The sequence below is a fragment of the Microcaecilia unicolor genome, chromosome 9 (assembly GCF_901765095.1).
Source record: "Microcaecilia unicolor chromosome 9, aMicUni1.1, whole genome shotgun sequence".
Lineage (NCBI taxonomy): Eukaryota > Metazoa > Chordata > Amphibia > Gymnophiona > Siphonopidae > Microcaecilia > Microcaecilia unicolor.
In genome coordinates, this window is record NC_044039.1 from 118,211,512 (window position 1) to 118,233,206 (window position 21,695).

The window sequence follows — 21,695 nt, forward strand, 5'->3', positions numbered from 1 at the left end:
TGGTATAACCACCTCCAAGGTAATGCAGAGCATTAAACAAACTGAAAGGCTCTGCTCATTTACTGGGACATGATTGGAGGACTGTTCTCTAGCCTCCATGGGTGCTCTTCAGTACTTTTGATTTTGTGTTTTGAGCAGCTTGCTGTTACATGAAAGATGAAGCAAAAAAAGCAGGAGAAGCCTTCAAAACCGGAACGTGTCTTTTAAGCACTGGAATAGATCAAAGCTGTACCTCGTTGACCCAACACAGGCCGTGTTTCAGCACTCAGTGCCTGCATCAGGAGTCATACAATAATTCCAAGAGTGAACTTCCCTACCCGGAGAGCTCAAAAAGATAAATGTTGACCTCTTATACAGTCAATGGGCATAGGTCAACATTTATCTTTTTGAGCCCGATGGTGGGCATGTATTCCAGCCATACGTTAGCATAAGTGCAGACTTACATGTGTAATTGCTGTTAAGGAGTGCTAACAGAATCACTGAGCCACAATTTGTGCTTAGTGGGTGCTGTCCTGGCATCTAACTTTAAACCCTTAGAATGAGCTAATTCAAATACTAAGGGCACAGTTCTAACATTGAATGCTACAATCAAATGGACAGAGGATGTGCATCAGAAACCCTCTTCTATGAAGGTTCTGTTATATAGAATACTATCAACACACCTACAATTTAGCTGCTCACACACTTGCAAGCTATAGAGCTGGTGTAAGTCTGCACCTCTAAATGTGGCATCCTGTAAGTCACATGTGTAATAGTGCTCTGAAGTGCGCCCCCCCCCCCCAAAAAAAAAAAATATGCACTATAGAAGTTAAGCAGGTATTTACAGGATAGCACCTAGGCTACCGATTAGCATTTATGCACATTAGTATTCTGTACATTTATGCCCATAAATACAAGCATCTAGGGTACAGAACTGCGCCCCCCCCCCCCCCCCCCCCATCCATCCAGCTCATGGAGATCAGAACTTAATGTAGCTATCTTGTCCAAGATTTCTTCTTTAGAAGTTTTTATGTCCACTTGTATACAAGAAAGAAACTTTCTTGGCTCACTGGAAATACCTTTTTTTGAAGGAGGTAGCTGCGATTCCGCCAACGACAGAGCTAAATCAGAGTCAGACTGGGAAAGACGCGCTGGTGACACATGGCGGCTCAGGGCCTTGCTCGCTGAACTTGCCACCTGCCGTTCCATCTCTTTTTTCCGCAAGTCCACACCTCTTGTTTAATAGAAATTAGGTGCCGATGGTGAGGGATATCGCTATTGTTAGCGTGCAAGGAGAGCGAAGGAACTAGTCTGCCATTTTGTGTGATGACATTACTTCCTCCCCGTTTCTCCCTCTTATGTTGGAGTTAGGACTTACCCTGATCTGTAGACTCACGAAAAGAGTGCAGCTGGCAAGCTATACCCTCAGCAGAGGAAAGCTTCATTATACATGCTGTTTTTGTGACTGAACGGCCAAAGCAGCACTACACTTCCAAACCCAGAGCACATCTTTGCACCACTGGCACAAGTAGCTCGACTCCAGGATGGAAATGTTCACAACTGCTACATCTATAATCTTGGATGTACCATTAATTTGGTGTACAAGTAGCAAATGACTAATGGGGGCCACCACTTATGTGACAGTTTCTTGGCAGTCTATTAGTGGCATGGTATAAACTTTCCCAGTCAGATGCTCCAAATTATATTCAGCCCATTCAACCTCCAGGTCTCTTTAGTCTGCTCTCCATTTCATTATCTGGCACAACCATAAAAAAAATAAACACACTTTGTCTTAGATGAGTAACAAAGTCATCAGTATCTGCCCAACCATGTAGCATTTTTTATTGAACTATTTCTTGCCTTAGGAATTGTGATTAAATTTACATGTAATATGGTGTCTCAGTTCAAGGACTGGAAGACTAGACAGTGACATTTCTTGTATCGTTTTTGTTGAAAAGAGGTTAACATCTACTGATAAAACAAAAAAAGGGGACCATTAAATACATATATTTATTTCTGAACTAAATCATACGCAGACTCAGAGAATCTGATAAACTTGGCTAGAGCAGAGTCTAAACAGTAGTCGTGAATTAAATCTCTAGAATAATGGAGCCATCTGCCGTGGATCATCAGGTAAAATACTGATCAAATCCTCTGCTTTTCCACATAACATGCATAGCATGGTGTACTCCTGCAATGAAAGAGAAAGAAAATGATTTTTATACCATCGAGGAGTTCTTTTTTGAGACAAGACTCATTCTGTGGTCTAAACAGAAGCTAAAGTGTACACATAATGTATCTCGTAAACTGTGGTTTAAAACACTGAAGGCCTCTAAGCTCTACTTTTAAGTGCCTAATGCAACAGAAAGATGCAGACTGAAATTTGTTCACGATATATGTGGCTGAGTATTCAAAAGGTCCCACCTGTCACATCTTCTACCCAGCTAATTTTAACTCAGCTGCTTCCATGCAACTAAAATTAGTACAGTCTAACCAAAAGCTCTGACTTCAGTCTACTACGAAAGTTACTTTGTTGTCATTTCTAACACAAATGAACAACTCTGATTCTGTCCCATATGCTCTGGTAACGATGTAAAGTTTTCCCCAGGGCAGGCTCTTCTCTTATCCATTTCTTGTCTTTTCCGTGATGCTTGCGATTTTAAACATTTAGGGCCAGATTCAGTAAATGGGATCAAAATTAGGTGCTGGGGAAAATCCATACTCGGTGCTATTCTATAAACGGGAACTTGGGACAGAGCGTCCTTTATAGATTCCCCAGCTTTGGATAAAAGGACATACCCATGCTTAAACCTGGTATAAATCCTGGCACGCACGTAACCCTAGTATTCTATAGCACTGTGCCGAAACTTTTGGTACACCCCGACTCACCCATGCCACCTCTCCTTAGCCACGCTCCGTTTTGGACTGCACGCGCGAGACTTTGTGCACACAGTGTTATAGAATAATGTGTAGGCAGATCCAAGCGCAAGTCCAAATTACAGTAGTGCCAATTAACACCAATAATGGACTGTTAATGGCGATGTAGAGGAGAAGACCTAATGGTTAGTGCAGTTTGATTCCCACTACAACTCCTTGTGACTCTGGACAAGCAGCATTATAGGCGCATTAACATTTTTAATGTGCATTAACCATGTACGTGCCTACAATATCCCTATAGGCGCCTACATGGTTAGCGTACGCGCTAAGCGTAGATGCTCTAGAAACACTAACGCACCTTAGTAAATAGGGCCCTTAACCCTATATTGTCCCAAGTACAAAATAAGTACCTGTATATAATATGTAAAACCGCTTTGATTGTAATCACAGAAAGACGGTATATCAAATCCCGTCCCCTTTCCTTTCGTAACTAATTAGTTTGCGCGCACATCTGGGATCCACATCCAAATTTGGGTGACTTTATGTAGAATCCAGGGGCTACTGTTTATTTATTGCATTGTGCTTTTTTTAAAATGTAAATTGCTTCAAATGGCAATATGCCAGAAAAGCAGTAATATAAACGTTTATAAAAAAATTGAACAAGTATAGCGTGCAGAGATTCCCAAGGCCTAGCAACCCTACAGCTGTATTCATATACTTGGTCTCCAAAGTATGCAAAGTTAATGCTTGCATATCCTAAATCCTTGCTGCAGAGACACCAGGACATGTTTGAGAAGCCCTGATATAACCTTGTTCTATACATTATAAACAACCAAAACACTAGATTGTACTTCTACACATTCTGTATGGTGTCACTTTTTGAGAAGGGGGGAGGGGATCAATTTTCCTCAAAACTTTTTATAAATTAAGAAAATGATGACGTGTAAGCATGAATATTAGAGATATGCATTCATTTGTGTGCATTTGGTTTCTCAGTTTTTAATGCACATTAAACTACAAATTACGGCCCATTAAGTTAGTAGCATGCAATAAGTTAACACACCTTTAAAAACTAATTAAAACAAATGATTAAAACATTTAAAAAATTCTAGGAAAAAACCCAAACCAAAAACTAATCGCAATTTTTTGTTCTCTGAACAATCCCTAATGAATATATTATTAGACAAAATTAAATGGTCCTGCCCCAGATGTTCATTATAGCATGAAGATCATTGTCTTACATTACTTGGTTTTCACATGAACATAGAATTACGATGAACAAACAACTAACCACTTCTTACACTATAAGAGGCATCACCTTCAGGACCAGTTAACTTAGGAAAGGTGAAATTGCCAGGTAGCTAGTATTTCTTGAGATCAGAGGTGCAACATCAAGAAAAGTTGCAGTACCAATCTTTAATCCCAAGCGCCACCTAACACTATGCTCCTCAACCATCTCCTGGAGGCACATATAGCCAGCTGAGTTTTCAAGACTACCACTAAGAACAGTCATGAGACATTTGCATACAGAGACCCATCATATCCAAATCTATCTGACACATAGTTATGTGGTGCTCCCGAAGAAGCCCAAATGGCAACATGTGCCCCCAGGAGAGGGTTGAGAACCACTTCTCTTCCAGTCAGAAGGAAGTATTTAAGTAGTCCCAGAAAGAATATCAAACTTTAAATCTTGCAAAAGACATGTGCTGTAATTTCTAAACTCTGTGCATTTGTGCTGATGCATGCTACCTTTAACATTACAAAATATAAAACTGTGCTGAAAACACCTCCGAACACAGTTTGGGTTATGTATATTAGAAAAAGACACCTATCAGACCATGATTCAACAATAATTCAGCATATCTCTTACAAATGCATCAAAAGACACCTAAGATGAACTGTGTGTAAGTATGATCACACTATGTTTTAGTGAAGTGAAAGGAAGGCTTCTCTTTTTTTTTTTTTGCACTATCTACCTAGCCCAACAGCTCTCTTCACTAGTGTCATTTCTGGTTGCTGGAGGGGTAAAGAGGAAGACTCACATTTCATGTAAGACATTAACTATTCAAATGTGTATAAACACAACCCCTGGCTACATAACAGAATTTAGACCTTGGCATTCCCTGAACTTTGTGTCCTTGAAGGGGGGGTTTCCTGCTACCACTGCATCCCATCAACGCCAGGAGCAGCAGAGGAAGACGTGATCAACAGGCCGCCTGTATCTCCAGGATGTGCTGACATCAGTGTATTGCCTTTTTTATGAGGAAGTTTAGAACTAATCCTCTAAAGGAAACATGATAATTTTATAAAAACTGGGGTTTTTCATAGATATGTTCAAAATGGGCAGATAACACAGAGAACTAGTCCCGACTGGTGGAAGCTGAATGATTCTGCCTCAAAGTTTATGTTCAATTTTCATTCTTTCCAACCCAACAAAAGTTTGAAAGAATTATAAAAAGGTACTAATAATGTCTATCTGTCCGCCTCAGGGCAAAAGTTTGAAATTTGGCAAGTGTCAAAAGCACGCCTATGGGCTTCTTAGCATTTAGTGAGCACTAATTCCATTAGCACACAATAAGCTTTAGTAAAAGGGGCCCAATAGATACTGGTTCAATATAGTCAGCCATTCTCACAAAAGACACACAGCTACTGTTATGTATTTACACTCAAAGCAGTTGCAATCATGTCACCATGTCCAACTGTGTATACTGATTCAGGGTAGACCAGAACCTCGATGATATACTGTGAATACAGCCACAACAGCAAGTAATGGCAGGAGTCAATCAAAGTGAGCAGGACTCTTCTGATTTTGTCTAATGGCTTGGGGGTACTGCAATATAGGATTATGATGATGTACTGTGATAGGCTCCTGTCATTCAGTGCTATATCCAATCACAGTTCTTGGTCTTTGATTGACGCATTGATGCCATGTGAGTTTTTGGCACTCCGTTCCAGGAAGCTTTAAACCTGAAGTCCTCAGTGGCAGTTTTGTTATTAAGAGGCATAGTACATGACGTATAGCAATTGACTGCACTCCAGTATGTGAGGCTCTGATGTGGGCTTTTATTTGATACACTGGATTTTGTAAGTGTTCATATCAATTGCTTTTGTTTTTCATTCCAGAAAGAAGCTTCGGCAATTTTGATATAAGCAACAGGTGGCCGTCTTGATACAGCACTCACTACACAAAGTATGGTCTGGGTCAAGCCGGTGGGGGGGGGGGGGGGGGGGGGGGGGATATTGTTTGACAGCAACCGTGCAATGATTTTCTTTTAAAGAAAAGAATTATTTCATCAGCTCTTTATACATGTACATTTCTGTTTGGCAAATCATGTTCACAGTCAGTGATAGCGCTTCAACTTTAAGTACTTTTATATATGAACATACTTATGGCTGGTTTAACTGTGTTTGCTCATTTTTGTAGGAACAAATGAGAAATTTATCGTAAATTACCACAGAGCACTGATCTCTTGGTTCTTACTAACAAATTATCCAACACAAGCTTGGGAAACATGGCAGGCATTCTGTTTACATGGTAGGGAAAATGAAACAATGATTTTTACCATTAAAAGAAATATCATCAAATCAGAACACAGTCACACACCAGACAAGTACCTACAGGTTTAGTTTTATCAAATTACATTTACCACTAGGTGGCGCTTCAAAGTCTTTATGATTCTGTCACACACCAAGCAGTAACATGCAAGAATTAACAACTAAGCATGATGTGCAGCATTAAAGAGACAGCACTGTTTTCATATGACACCAACTTCTGTCCACATTAAATCACATTACTCTGGTGAAACCTCTCACCAGATACTGTCACAAACTTGCAATTTACAATGTATATTATTTCCTGGAAAAAGACCCCTATAGAAACAAATTAATCCCCTATTAGTGAATATAACTTTTGTAAATTACCTGGTAGTCATCCACCACACTGAAGGTGTATTCATGCCTTGCCACAACATGATGACAATTTTTACAAACATCTGAAACCAAATAAAAGATATGAAAAATGAAACTCTTTTTCTTAACCTGTCTCCTCCTGACATTTTAGAGCTTTTTGTTCAATCAAACCTGGCCTCCACCAGGCCATGGGACCATTAGCCTTCATTTGCAACAACAGGATTTTCCTCTCCTGTTTTATGTTCCCTCCCAACTCGCTGAGCCTAGTCACTGCCAGCCCCTAGAGAGGAGCATACCCTACGGTTCCTTCAGGAACCCCGTTCTTCATCGTTCCAAAATCTGGCCACTAGGTGGCACTGCTATATGATTACTGGGTCTCTCTCTACTTAGGGCTGTAAATGCTGTCTCTACAGCATCTCCAGCAAGTCCAGGGAACAGAAATTCCAACCTGGGAACTGGAACCCAGGTCCTCCATATGCACTGTATGTAATAGGCCTGCATCAACTGACACCTCATTTAAGGGTCCTTTTACTAAGCTGCAGTAAACGTTGGCCTTCATGCGGGGTTTTTCCCCATGAGCTACTGTTCATGTGCTAATATTACAGTGGGGGGGGGGGGGGGGTGTAGTACAAATTTATTTATTTATTTTATTGCATTTGTATCCCACATTTTCCCACCTCTTTGCAGGCTCAATGTGGCTTACAATACATCATGAATGGTGGAGATATATAAGAAGTAAACATTTCGTATTACAGAAGGATCATGGGTAACATGATAATGCTAAAGCATGATATTAGTATAACGAGCAAATATTACAGGACAATTCTGGATATATGTGTAAGGGTTCATGTTTGTTGGTCTTTGTGGTATGTCTTGTTAAAGAGATGGGTCTTCAGTAGTTTGCGGAAGTTAGTTAATTCATAGATCGTTTTTAAGTTGCGTGGTAGCGTGTTCCAGAATTGTGTGCTCAAGTAGGAAAGGTTGACGCATGCGTTAGTTTGTATTTTAGACCTTTGCAGTTGGGGAAATGAAGATTAAGGAATGTGCGGGATGATTTTTTAGCATTCCTGGGTGGTAGGTCTATCAGGTCTGACATGTAGGCTGGGGCATCTCCGTGGATGGTTTTGTGAACTAGGGTACATATTTTGAACGTGATGCGCTCTTTAAAAGGGAGCCAGTGTAGCTTTTCTTGTAGGGGTTTAGCACTTTCATATTTTGTTTTGCCGAATATGAGTCTAGCTGCCGTGTTCTGGGCTGTCTGAAGTTTCTTGATTATTTGCTCTTTGCAGCCAGCATATAGTGCTGTTCATGTGCTAATATTACAGTGGGGGGTAGTACAAATGATTAGGAACTAACTGCAGCTTAGTAAAAGGGCCTCTTACTTTACAGTAAACTAGATCTTTGGACTTAAAAGATCTAATTTACTGTAAAGTAAGAGGCCCTTTTACTAAGCTGCAGTTAGTTCCTAATCATTTGTACTACCCCCCACTGTAATATTAGCACATGAACAGTCCCACAGAAACTAAGGTGTTTTGGACTTTGTGGAAATTGAAAAGAAGACATTTTGTTTTCCTACTGTGACATTTCGTCTGCTCCCAGATTGACTACTGCAATAAGATTTATTCTGGTTGTAAAGATTTAACTTTGCAATTTCTTTAAGCTGCTCAAAATACTGCAGCACGTCTGATATTTAGAGTCTCACACTATGAGAGAGTCACTATTACTGCAAACTTTGAACTGGCTTCCTATAAAAGCTAGTGTAACTTTTAAACTTTGTGTCTTTGTTTTTCAAATACTGTATTGAATGGCTTCAACATTATATGTGTTCCTTGATAGAACTTCCAATACGTAATGTAGTGATAGATGCTCGGGATTTTCTTATGCTTCACTTTCCCAGATGCAAAACAGTAGTCAATAAGTTAATTCACGCTGCTGGGTTTTCATATCAGGCCACTACAGGGTGGAATTCTCTCTCAAATGAGATAAGATGTATGGAAAATTACCTATCTTTTCGTAAAGTGTTAAAATCTTTTCTTTTTAGGAAATTTTTATTAGCAGGAAGTCTTATGCTGGTATTTTGTACTAATGATCAACTGCTGCTTAATGCTGTATTATATTGTTATGACAAATGTAAACCACATTGAACTGAACATGTCTCAGATAATGGGGATATAAGTGTCAATAAATTAAAATGAAATTAAATGACAGCAAATCATGACCATCAAGTCTGTCCAATCTACTCAGATTCTTCTGTACTAATAGCAGGGACAAGAATCGCTGCTTCTAGCTGCCTTAAAACAATACACCTTGGCACCATGAACCTCAAAAAAAAAAATAAGACCACTGACCAACACCATTCTGGGGACAAGAAGGGCTGTGCCTGAAATAGAGAGCAGCATGATTCAGGAGGTGAATACAAGAGACCAAGAAACATACCCCCCCCCCCCCCCCCCCCCCCCGATATTCAGCCGGCGACAGTCAGCATGTTTTAATGCTGACCTCCGCCAACTGAAATAGTCCCGGATATTCAGTGCCAGGGACATATCCCAGCACCAGCCTCTCCTGCCCACTTAAACCACTTTGAATAATTGACCTTAAAATTCCTATTTCCTCAACAGAACATTTTGACATTGAATGCAGAACTTAGATTCTTACGATCGTAAGTAACTATTTCTTCTCCATCCTCTTCCTCTTGAGTTCTATTCATGATCAGCACGAAATCTCTTTTGTTGCATTCAGCACATCCCACATAATTGAGCAGGAAAGAACCACTCTCCAAGCAGGTGTTGCCCTAAAACAATAAGAGAAAGCTCTATTAAAATACAACAAACATACCGGTGCAGCTTTCTGGGTTTGCACTAACATGCTGTATTGCAGTATTCTGATAAGGGTTCAGATCATGACCCAAAGGGTTGATGTGTGCAACAGAGATACTACGCTAGCACACATGAGAAAAGGGTGCTGATCTCGGCCTCCATGCAAAAGAAATGTTTCAAGAAAAATCACACTGCTAAGTCCTTTGATCTACAGAATTTTCTGTGCCCATAAACTAGGAGAAATCTTACAGAAATACACCAATGGAATGACCCTTCTTCATGCAAATGCTTCAATCATACAGCATTCCTCAAGAATAAGGGTAAACTTCCTCCTCCCTTCGCTCCCCCTTCTCGATGACATAGCTTCTCAAGCAGCATGATGACAAAATACTTTTAGCCAATGGGATAAATCAATGGGCAGGAGCGAAGACACAACAACTAGAACATACGCCAACAATCTTTATTAAGCAATGGATCAGTATCTAAAATAAACCAGTCCGCTGTTTAGTAAATTCTGGCTGCCGTATCTTCAATCCTAACTACTGGTTAAACAAAATTAGAACAATCCCCCCTTTTTATCCTTTTCAACCCAAAGACGAATGATCAGCCAGACATTTATTGATGCCTTTTGTGCAATTCTTTCCATCTGCGGACAAAATAACTCACTGAAAATAAAGCGGAACGGGCTGAAATGATTCAAGTTTGAAAATGAGTCAGAACAACCCCCTCCCCCCAATAAAAATGGCCCAATGCAATTCTATGTGAGAAGCAGTGAAACACAGCAGTTACAGAATTCCTCCTTTCAATCTGCTTCTCCCCTGTTCTCCACTGCACCCACCCTCCAAAATTACCGACAACTGCCCCATCCCCTAAAGCTATCCCCCACAACCTGCACCTATCCACCGCATACACTACCTTCCAACTGCCTAACCACTCAATAGACTACCTCATCCTCAAAGCAGAGACATACACAGACAAAACAGATATACAAGATACATACTCATGGACGCAACTCAGATACAAACACAGACAAAGTAAAAGAAAGAGGGAAAATCCATGTATAAACTCGTTATACCCTAAATCATGATTGAATGCATGCTGGCAACTTGGCGAGGAGGTTAGAGACCATTGATATTATTGATACATAGGACACCTAGGGAACCCACAACTGGGCCCAGAATATATAGGCTGGAGCCACAAAGGCATGAAGTCCACCCACCTGATCATGGCAAAGAATGATGTATATCAGGAGGTCAAGTCACAAAGGGATGGCACCTTGACCGAAGGCATGGGAAGAGAGATTCCTGTGAAGGCATAGCTCCTACCAGGGCAGCCATCAGTGGACACAAGCCCAAAATGTCAAAGACCTAGACCTATCATATCATTAATGGCCAAGACATTAAAGGAGGCACACTTAAAAAGAGCCACCTCTGCATTGTAGATTTACATCTCATCCGTCTGCATCGTTCACTCCAACAGACTGGAAGAACAACTAAGCTTAGGTCCACTGTTCTATAAGGGAATCCAATTTCAAAGAAGTTCAGCTTACTCAGCTCACTCCTCCCCGAATTAGGAATCTCATCATGGATCAAAGTGTATCTCCATTTTCGAAAGAGGCTAAAAAAACTGCCACATAATAAACATCAGTACTCTATGTCACTGACCACCTGTAGGACAAGGAAAACCTTACTTCTCTCATACCCTCCAAGTAAATTAACATTATGATAAACCACCAAGAGTGCACAACCAATGTTATAACCGTATAATATACCCAACCTTTTCTACTTATGATATGAGCCACACTGAGCCATGAATAGGTGGTATTAGCGATATATAGTATTTGAATGGAAATGAATTGGAAATAGGAACCCCGAGTAGATCAAGTCCAGTTCCAAAAAAAAAAAAACTGAGCATGGGAGATTGACAATCACATCACAGGGGTGTGGGTTGCGTGCCAAATCTAACTGCTTTTCCTTCTGTCTCCTTTTGTGTGTGAAGCCTGCAATTGCGCCAGTAAATAAAATTCAAATTAAACGGACTGCGGGAAGGTGTGCACTTTGACGGCTATGCTAGCACACAATGACACACATACTAGGAATATGGACTTGAAGATAGAGCAAAATGAATTACTAGGTTTTTTAAGAGTAGCAGGAGGGAATTGAACCCACTTTGCAAAGGTCAGAGGATGTTACTCTAATCACTGTGCTATGCCTGCAGTACTGTTGTATCATAAAAGTAAAATCCCCTGTTCCAAAGGCAGATAATAAAATAATTGCCCTCACAACCGTCCTGCCAGATAGGATTTGTAGTGGTTGTACTCTGCCGCTACGTCTTTATCTTCGCCTTGGGCTGCAAAGGTGGATATGCTTTTTTGCACTGCCTTGGGCTGCAGAAGCAGTGGAACGTTCCTAAATTGAAGCACTGGGATACGTTTCCAGCAGGGGTAGCTGCACAGTCCCTTTTCCTAAACAGATCCTGTATGTTTTATGTCTTACATTGGCTTTCCTGCTTATCCTTTTGCTTATTAGAGGATAAAGGACTAGGGGAGAATTGCCCTGAAATTCCACTGCTGCTAAACTGTCTATCTTTGTACCTAAGGGGTAGAGAAATGAGAAGTGTAATACTGGATTCAGGCAATAGTCCAGATTCAGAGAAGTCCAGCAGTAATCTGAATTTGCATGATCTGTAGAGGGAAGTTAACACTGAAATACAATCCAAAAGCCAATGTTTTGTGTCAATTGAGGCACTACTGATGAATAGAAAATAAAACCAGCCTCTCTTAGCAGATATATGTTGGATTAAATTGGTGGCCATTAAGTCTGTATTACTTGTGATTTCCTCCTTTTTGTGTGTGTGGTGTGCCTCTGCATTAGGCACACTTGTAAGAATCTGGGGCTTCTTAAGAAGGAACAAACAAGCATTAAATGAAATGTGAGAAAGGCTAGCAGCTCAGTCATAGTAAGGGAAGGAAGAGGCACTTATGAATGTTAAGGAGAGTGAAACAGATAAGTATCGCACATGCTTGGCCAATGGTATGCATGTAAACCAAACAGATGCCAACAGGTTAACATCAAGCCTCAGCTAGCGTTAGCAATTGTGGTGAAAACCTGAAAGTGTTATAGAAAACTGTACCATATAAAGGGAACCCCTGATAGTAAGATGCAAATTTAAATTAGCCCAGATGTATTGGTGGCTATAAAGAGGAGCTGCATGGGAGAAAATCCTAAGCATGCAGAATTGCTTACGTCCTCTCATACCAGCACTACATGAAGCAATCAAATGGTGACCAAAGGAAACGTTGTCCAAGAATGTTAAGGAAGAAAAGTTGAAACAAATGTGCCTGTAATAACATTGAGGGAAAAAAATCACCTAGAGCAGCACTAGGACTTGAACCCGGCAACCAATGGATGTCAAGACAGGAGCTCTAATCACTACGCCACTCTTCTAGTGTGCCCGAAAGCAGGGCTCAGCTTGCATATCAGTAATGATTGCACACTGCCATGTACTTGTATAAGTGCTGAATATTGCACTTAACCGGCTAGGTTTTCACTGGTTTTCGTAAACCCGGAAATTCAATGCTGGAGCTTTGATATGGCCTAATATTGAATTTCTGGGGATAATGCAAGTGGCTGAATATCGGGCCCTACGTTTTATCTTATTAATCACTACTTTGGGGAGTTTTCCATTGTATTCTATTACTCTCCCATCTAGCTCAACCACTGGAAAGATGGTTGAAAGCACAAATACACACTTAAATCTCCAAACAGGTATTACTGTGTTGTGTGATGAGTGGAACTCATTGACTATAACCCATTCTCCAATCCTGGCTGACGCTAGATCTCCTTTAGTACAGGACCCTGCACAGCTAGTGGCACAATGACCAGCCATTGAAGAGAGAATTCTTACAGTCACATCTATAAGTCAGATGGCACGTCTAGTACCAGACTGACAATTTACCTTGAATGCTTCAATTTTAACAAATTTAATTTTATGCAAACTTGATATACCGCTTAAATACATAGTTCTGCTAAGCAGCTCACAATCAAGATAAAACAGAAGTATGAAGAGTTACAACGTGCATCTTTAAATAGTTAAGAAACAAGAGTAAGGGGGGGGGAGGGGAATAGATAGAAGAGGGAGCAAGAGCATGGGGCGCAGAGAACCAAGTGGAGATGGGGAGGCAAGGAAGAGATCATGTAAATGAAAATATAGTCAGGTATTAAAGAGTGTGTGTGTATATATATATATATATATATATATATATATAATAAGAAGCATATTACACTCATTGAGATCAACAGTACTTAACTCATTTTTATGGCAACTAAAATAAGGGTACTCGTATAAAGCAATGTACCCTCAGATAACCAACTGAACTTCCTCAGGGACAGACATGTGGAAGACTTAAATGCTAAAGTGATTCTCCCCCGCAGGTGGATGACATTTTACACAAGGAAGATTATATATAAATCCTTATTGGAGTGTGTGACACCCTGTGACAGTGAGAGAGATCATAATCTTCTATTAAGGGGCGGGCACCACCTCACACACCGCCCACCTCCTTACCCTGTCCGGGTACTCTTTTTCCACACAGTCTGTACACATCCTGACGAACAACACTGTTAACCCAAGGAGGTTCTAAATCTAACCTCCTTGATTAATCCATTCCAAAAGCACAGCAGCCGTACACGCCGGAAGCTTCTTAAGCGTTCCACTTCCTTTTCCGCTTCCGGGTTTCCGACTAGTCCAACTCTGTGCTTAGGGAAGGAAGCAGAGCGCAAGGAGGTCTTGATTAAAATTAAAAAAAAAAAAAAAAAAAAGAGGTAAATCCTTTTTGGCGGAGAGGTGTGATTCTGGAGTCACGTGCTGTGCAAAAACCCACCCCACGAATGTCAAGCTTTTGCCAGCCCTTCGCTCGGATTTCAGTACATAGCCACGTTTGGAGCCTGAACAGCAGGAAACGGCATGACGTCAAAAGGATGAAGCCAAGTAAGTTGATATCCCTTTCCCTCTCCTCCGCGCAGCCGTCGTCATCCCCGTTCAACCAAAACAAAGCAAGCAAACCTATGAGTTGCTCTGTCCACGTTGTCGTTCTTTATTGTTGGAAGCATTTTTATTTGATTTCATTAAACATGCCGGCTTGTGCAGCATATGGATATAACCAGAGGAGATATTGGTTTAATCGGTTAGAGAAGTAATTAGTTCTAAATTGTAAATCATTGTGTCATTTGGAGGGGCTGGTTATAGGGACTCCCTGTATTCGTGCAGAGATGTTTTCACCTAGTAAACGGCCACCAAACCAATAAGACTTACTATTTATAAGTTGTTAAAAAAAATTTTTTTTACAACAAATCTGAAAAGGGAGCAAAAAGAACTCATACTACTGTGGCAATAAACATTACACCGCTCTTTCTGCAGCACTTTTTTCCCCTACAGTGAAAAAGTAATCATGGTTCAAAAACCTCCTTGAAAAATTATATTTATATTTTTTTAGCAACACTGTTCACTTAATCAGGCACTACTCATTAAAAACACATCATTGAAATAAACTTATCTGAGTAGTGCACGTCCGTGTATTATTGCGTCACTCCACCCCAGCTGTATATTTCAAAACAGGTCCCGAAGGACCCGTTTCACGCTAGCTTCGTCTGGAAACCCAGTGGTGGTGGCATTAATACTGCAAGATAAAGAAAACACAAGCATTAAAAAAATACTGTCACTCCTCGCGGATTGAATGTCATTGGGTGGTTGACTGTACAGATACCCTATGGGTATCTGTAGAGTCAACCACCAGTATTTTTTTAATGCTTGTGTTTTCTTTATCTTGCAGTATTAATGCCACCACCACTGGGTTTCCAGACGAAGCTATATATAAAACGCTGGGGGGGGGGGGGCGGTATTTGCTAGTTTGCAACCTTGCACTCTTCCAGAACTATTGACAGTTTTAGCTTGTGAGTAGTCAAGAGTTATTTGTTTGATTTTTCTGTTTGTTTCTTTATTTTTTTCTATTGTTTTTGCTGTAAGATTTTTGAGCATTGCTTTGTGAGAATAGAATTTGAAGTTTTGTAAATTTTTTTTAGGTTTGTTTGGAATATGAACCCTTCCTCTTGAAGAAGCCAGTGGTGAAATATTATCATGTCGAGAAATGGATGGAAAATATGACTGGGTTATATGGATTAGTTTCTTGATTTTGCAATTTATCTCAGCGTTTGGATATTCAGTGTTCTTTACGTATTGTTCTGGGCTCTGGCACATGATGAGCACATGGAAATTACCTTGATATATGAAGAGGATTGGAAGTTTATGGAATCCTTTATTGCAGATAAATGTATTTCTGATTTATCTCTGTGAGATCTTTTGAATGAACAACATTTCTTTGGTAGGGACTACTGGTGCAATGATTGAATTTAGTGATTGCCAGCCTGTAGAATAATCACAAGCACTTGATTCTGAGCACCATTCTCACTTAATTTTATTTGTAATGTTTTTGTATGAATAAAATGGCAGTTCCATATCATCAAGCTGATCAATCCATAGACTGGTGGGTTGTGTCCATCTACCAGCAGGTGGAGATAGAGAGCAAACTTTTGCCTCCCTATATGTGGTCATGTGCTGCCGGAAACTCCTCAGTATGTTCTCTATCTCAGCAGGTGGTGGTCACACACAGCAGCAGCTCTGGCTAGGCCTCCAAGCCTAATTTTTAGGTTTTGTTGAGTGCCTGGGGTTGAGGACTCTTTTGAGCAAGTGCAAACCTGGTGGTGCCAGGTCCCTCCTTTTCTCCCCCCTCCCGCTGGCTCCGTTAAAAAAAAAAAAAAAATTTTGAACGTCCTTAAAGGCGTTTATTTCGACGTTTATTTAAGCGTCTATTGCAGCTACTCACTGGGACACCAGGTCGTTACAACTCGGAGCGGACAGCAGGTAATTTTTACCTTTTTATAGCGGGCAGGGGGTTCCCCGATTCTTCTCCTCGTGGCATATGGCGTCGGAGGGCGAGGGCGCAAAGGGTCGCTCCCCGGGTCGCTTGAGCGCTTCCAGAGGGGATGCGGGGGTCTTAAAGCCTGATTCGCCCTTGTTGGGTGACAGTTTCGTGACCGATGAATGTCCCGGTCCTTCCTCCGGCGTGGCGGTTTTTCCCGCCATAAACGCCCATCCCCCGCTCCTCGCCTCCGCCATCTTGGCCGGCCACGCGGCTCGGACGGCTTCTTCTTGGGCCGCCCTTGAGGTTGGAGACATTAATGCCATGAACGCCCTTAATTTGGGCGACGGCACAGAAGCGGCTAAAGTTAAGAGCCGTTCTTCCCGCGCGGCTCCTTCGCGGAGTTTCGCGCCGGACGCCATTTTGGATGCGCAGCATGTCTCTCCCCCGCTATTGCGAGCGCCGGTTGAGGGTGCGTCTAGGGCTGTTGCCCAGGCTGCGGAAGTGCACAGTCTGGGGGGTTTCTCCCCCGAGTTTGTTTTGCTGCTGCATCAGGCCTTCCTCATGCACAACGCTGCCCCTGCTCCCTCGTCTGGTAAAGAGGTTGAGGTTCCCAGAGGTAAACGCCCTCGGGTTGATTCCCAGGCCTTGGAGGAATTTGTCTCCTCCGATGTAGATGAGGGCAGCGTGTCTGAGGTCTCCCAACGGTCCTTTGCGGATTCCTTGGAGGAGACGGATCCCCGCTCGGATGGAGCGGATGACCCCTCTGCAGCGCGGCTTTTTAGCCCAGAGGATTTGCCTAACCTGTTGTTACAGGCCATGGACACTTTGAAGATTTCCTCTCCGGAGGACGTCTCTCCCTCAGCCCCTGTTGGCTCTGCCATTATGCTGGGGACGAAGCGCCCGCCTAGAACCTTCCACGTGCATGATGCCATGCACACCTTAATTTCGGCTCAATGGGATGTCCCAGAAGCGAGCCTTAAAGTGGCTAGGGCTATGTCCCGCCTCTATCCTTTGGCTGTGAGTGAACGTGAGGCCTATCTGTGGCCTACCGTGGATTCTTTAATCACTGCGGTGACTAAGAAAACGGCGTTGCCGGTGGAAGGTGGCACGGCCCTAAAGGACGCCCAAGACAGAAGATTGGAGGCGGCCTTAAGGTCGTCCTTTGAGGCGGCTGCTTTAAGTTTGCAGGCCTCAGTTTGCGGCTCCTATGTGGCCAGGGCGTGCCTGACTATGGTGCAGCGGGCTTCCCCCTCGGATCATTCCTTGAGGGCTGATTGGCCGGCCCTGGAATCGGGCTTAGCCTATTTGGCAGACTTGCTGTATGATGTCTTGAGGGCCTCAGCGAAAGGCATGGCTCAGACAATCTCTGCGCGGCGGTGGCGTTGGCTGAAACATTGGTCGGCTGACCACGCCTCTAAATCCCGCCTGGCTTGGTTGCCTTTTAAAGGCAAGCTGCTCTTTGGGGTCGAGCTGGACAAAATCGTGACCGATCTCGGCACGTTTAAGGGCAAGAAATTACCAGAGGTCAGGGCTCGGGCTAGTACTCGTCCCGGTACCTCCAGAGGACGGTTGCAGGAAGCCCGTCGGTACCGCCCGGGCAAGTCGGGTTCCTCTGCCCCCTCTTCCTTCAAGAGGAATTTCTCCCCCAAGCAGCATTCCTTTCGCAGAGACCGCCGTCCCGGAGGTGCTCCCTCCGGTCCTCCCCCAGGGTCTCGTACCCAATGACGGGGTCTTGGTCCACGCCCCAGTGCAGATTGGAGGACGGCTGTCCTCGTTTCTGGGCGAGTGGACCACAATAACTTCAGACGCGTGGGTGCTGGAAGTCATCAGAGACGGCTACAAACTACAGTTCTGCCGACCCTTAAAAGACGGGTTTGTACTCTCTCCCTGCAAGTCTCCGGTCAAAGCTGTGGCAGTGCAGCAGACCTTGGACAATCTGATCCGCCTGGGCGCGGTCGTTCCGGTGCCAGAAAGTCAGCTTGGCAAGGGACGTTACTCCATTTACTTTGTGGTACCAAAGAAAGGAGGTTCTGTCCGGCCTATCCTCGACCTCAAAGGGGTCAATCGGGCCTTGAAAGTGCGGCACTTTCGCATGGAGACTCTCCGCTCTGTTATAGCGGCAGTGAAGGCAGGAGAGTTCCTGGCATCCTTGGACATCAAGGAAGCGTACCTGCATATTCCCATCTGGCCTCCTCATCAACGCTTTCTGCGTTTTGCAGTCCTGGGACGACACTTCCAGTTCAGAGCCCTCCCTTTCGGGTTGGCTACTGCTCCGCGGACCTTTTCCAAAGTAATGGTGGTCATCGCGGCCTTCCTACGAAAGGAAGGGGTACAAGTCCATCCTTATCTGGACGACTGGTTGATCCGAGCCCCCTCTTATGCAGAGTGCGGCAAAGCTGTGGACCGGGTAGTTGCTCTTTTGAGCTCCCTGGGATGGATCATCAACTGGGAGAAGAGCCAGCTGCCCCGACTCAGTCCCTGGAGTACCTGGGAGTTCGATTCGACACCCAAGTGGGCAGAGTGTTCCTGCCAGACAATCGGATTGTCAAACTTCAGGCTCAGGTGGACCAGTTCCTAGTAGCCTCTCCCCTTCGGGCTTGGGACTATGTGCAGCTGTTGGGCTCTATGACGGCCACGATGGAAGTTGTGCCCTGGGCCAGGGCTCATATGAGACCACTTCAACACTCTTTGCTGCAGCGCTGGACTCCGATGTCGGAGGATTATGCTGTGCGCCTTCCCTTGGACCCAGCAGTGCGCAAGGCGCTGAGCTGGTGGATGCAGACAGACAAGTTGTCTGCGGGAATGCCGCTGGTGACCCCAGAGTGGATTGTCGTCACGACGGACGCCTCGTTGTCGGGCTGGGGAGCCCACTGCTTGGGAAGGACAGCGCAGGGGCTCTGGTCTCCTGCAGAGGCAAAGTGGTCTATCAACCTCCTGGAACTCAGAGCCATTCGGTTGGCGCTTTTGGAGTTCATCCCGGTACTGGTGTTGAAGCCTGTACGGGTCCTGTCGGACAATGCCACGGCTGTGGCCTATGTCAACCGCCAGGGATGGTACCAAGAGCGCCCCTCTAGCCAAGGAGGCTATGAATCTTTGCCAGTGGGCAGAAGCGAACCTGGAGCAGCTTTCAGCGGCCCACATTGCCGGAGTCATGAATGTCAAGGCGGACTTTCTCAGTCGCCATACCTTGGAGCCCGGAGAGTGGCAGCTATCTGCTCAGGCGTTCTTGGACATCACGAAGCGCTGGGGCCAGCCGAGCCTAGATCTGATGGCGTCATCGGCCAATTGCCAAGTGCCGCGCTTTTTCAGCAGAGGACGGGACCCTCGATCCCTGGGAGTAGATGCTCTTCTCCAACAGTGGCCGACACAAGAGCTTCTCTATGTGTTCCCGCCCTGGCCCATGTTGGGCAGGGTGCTAGACCGGGTGGCAAAGCATCCCGGCAGGGTAATCCTGGTGGGTCCGGATTGGCCCAGGCGTCCCTGGTATGCGGACTTGATCAGGCTCTCAGTCGACGATCCTCTGCGGCTGCCAGTGGAGCAGGGCCTGTTACATCAGGGTCCCGTGGTGATGGAGGATCCCTCCCCCTTTGGTCTTACGGCCTGGCTATTGAGCGGCAGCGTCTGAGGAAGAAGGGCTTCTCAGACAAGGTCATCGCCACTATGCTGAGAGCGAGGAAGCGCTCTACTTCTACTGCTTACGCCAGGGTTTGGCGTATCTTTGCAGCGTGGTGTGAAGCAGGCTCACTTTCTCCCTTCACTGCTCCAATTTCTTCAGTGTTGGCGTTCCTGCAAGAAGGTCTGGAGAAAGGCCTGTCGCTCAGTTCCCTTAAAGTCCAGGTAGCGGCTCTGGCTTGCTTCAGGGGCCGCCTGAAGGGTGCTTCCCTGGCTTCGCAGCCAGATGTGGTGCGCTTTCTCAAGGGAGTTAATCACCTGCGCCCTCCTCTGCACTCAGTGGGGCCTGCGTGGAATCTCAACCTGGTACTAAGAGCATTGCAGAAGCCGCCTTTTGAACCCTTGTCGAGGGCATCTCTGAAAGACCTGACGTTGAAAGCAGTCTTTTTGGTGGCTATCACTTCAGCCAGAAGAGTTTCCGAGCTCCAGGCGCTCTCATGTCGAGAGCCTTTTCTGCAGTTCACTGAGGCAGGAGTGACTATTCGCACAGTGCCTTCCTTCCTGCCCAAGATTGTTTCTCGCTTCCATGTGAATCAGCAGCTCTGTCTCCCTTCCTTTCGTAGGGAGGACTACCCAGAGGAGTACTCTGCTCTTAAATATCTGGATGTGAGACGAGTCATCATCAGATACTTGGAAGTGACCAATGATTTCCGGAAATCGGATCATCTGTTTGTCCTGTTTGCAGGTCCTCGTAAGGGTCTGCAGGCTGCTAAGCCTACAGTGGCAAGATGGGTCAAGGAAGCCATTGCAGTGGCTTATGTGGCCGCGGGGAAGGTGCCGCCTATCCAGCTGAAGGCTCACTCCACGAGAGCTCAGGCGGCCTCGATGGCAGAGGCCGGATCCGTCTCCTTGGAAGAGATATGCAAGGCGGCAACTTGGGCTTCGGCTCATACATTCTCCAAGCATCACCGTTTTGACTGTGGCTGCACGGGCGGAGGCCCGGTTTGGAGCTTCAGTGTTGAGGTCAGGGATTTCAATGTCCCGCCCTGGGTGAGTACTGCTTCGGTACATCCCACCAGTCTATGGATTGATCAGCTTGATGATATGGAAGGTAAAATTATGTATAATCATACCTGATAATTTTCTTTCCATTAATCATAGCTGATCAATCCATAGCCCCTCCCAGATATCTGTACTGTTTTTATTCTGGTTGCATTTCAGGTTCAAGTTTAGTCTTCAGTTACTTCAGAAAGACTTCGTGTTCAAGTTTTTTCACTTGGATTCTTCAAGAGTTAAGACGAGTTTGTGTTACAGTGAGCTGCTGCATTCCTCTCCCCTCCGTTTTACGGGGCTGGATTGAGACTTAAAATTCTGCCGGCACTCCCTCCCGCTTCGTGCGGCTGTAGGGCAGCTTTGTACCCCTCCCGCTTCGGCGGTGTTAGGGTCAGTCAGCTCCTCCCGCGGTTGCGGTTGCAGGATAAGCCAGATCCCCCCGCATCGGCGGGTGTGGTGTCCCTCCCCCGCTCCGCGGGGATGAGCTGGACGGATTCCCCTCCCCCACTTGTGTGGGGATGAGCTGGGTT

At 44.4% G+C, this 21,695-nt stretch overlaps 1 protein-coding gene across 1 annotated transcript; it reads right to left on the minus strand.

Moving 5' to 3' along the window:
- Positions 1–1,795: 1,795 nt before the first annotated feature.
- Positions 1,796–14,310, minus strand: CHURC1 (churchill domain containing 1). The gene is made up of 4 exons (XM_030215305.1): positions 14,148–14,310; positions 9,421–9,556; positions 6,778–6,848; positions 1,796–2,170 (listed from the first exon to the last, which is right to left on the minus strand). Exons 1-4 carry the CDS (start codon positions 14,184–14,186, stop codon positions 2,078–2,080), a joined length of 339 nt encoding a protein of 112 aa, XP_030071165.1. The 5' UTR covers positions 14,187–14,310; the 3' UTR covers positions 1,796–2,077.
- Positions 14,311–21,695: the final 7,385 nt, after the last annotated feature.

Excerpts from the sequence above, each read along its gene's own strand:
- CHURC1 (XM_030215305.1), bottom strand. The coding sequence starts at position 14,186 with ATGTGTACAGACTGTGTGGAAAAAGAGTACCCGGACAGG. Across the intron at positions 9,557-14,147 it reads AAAAAGAGTACCCGGACAGG|GGCAACACCTGCTTGGAGAG; the intron begins GTAAGGAGGTGG and ends TTATTGTTTTAG. Across the intron at positions 6,849-9,420 it reads AGAAATAGTTACTTACGATC|ATGTTTGTAAAAATTGTCAT; the intron begins GTAAGAATCTAA and ends ATTTGGTTTCAG.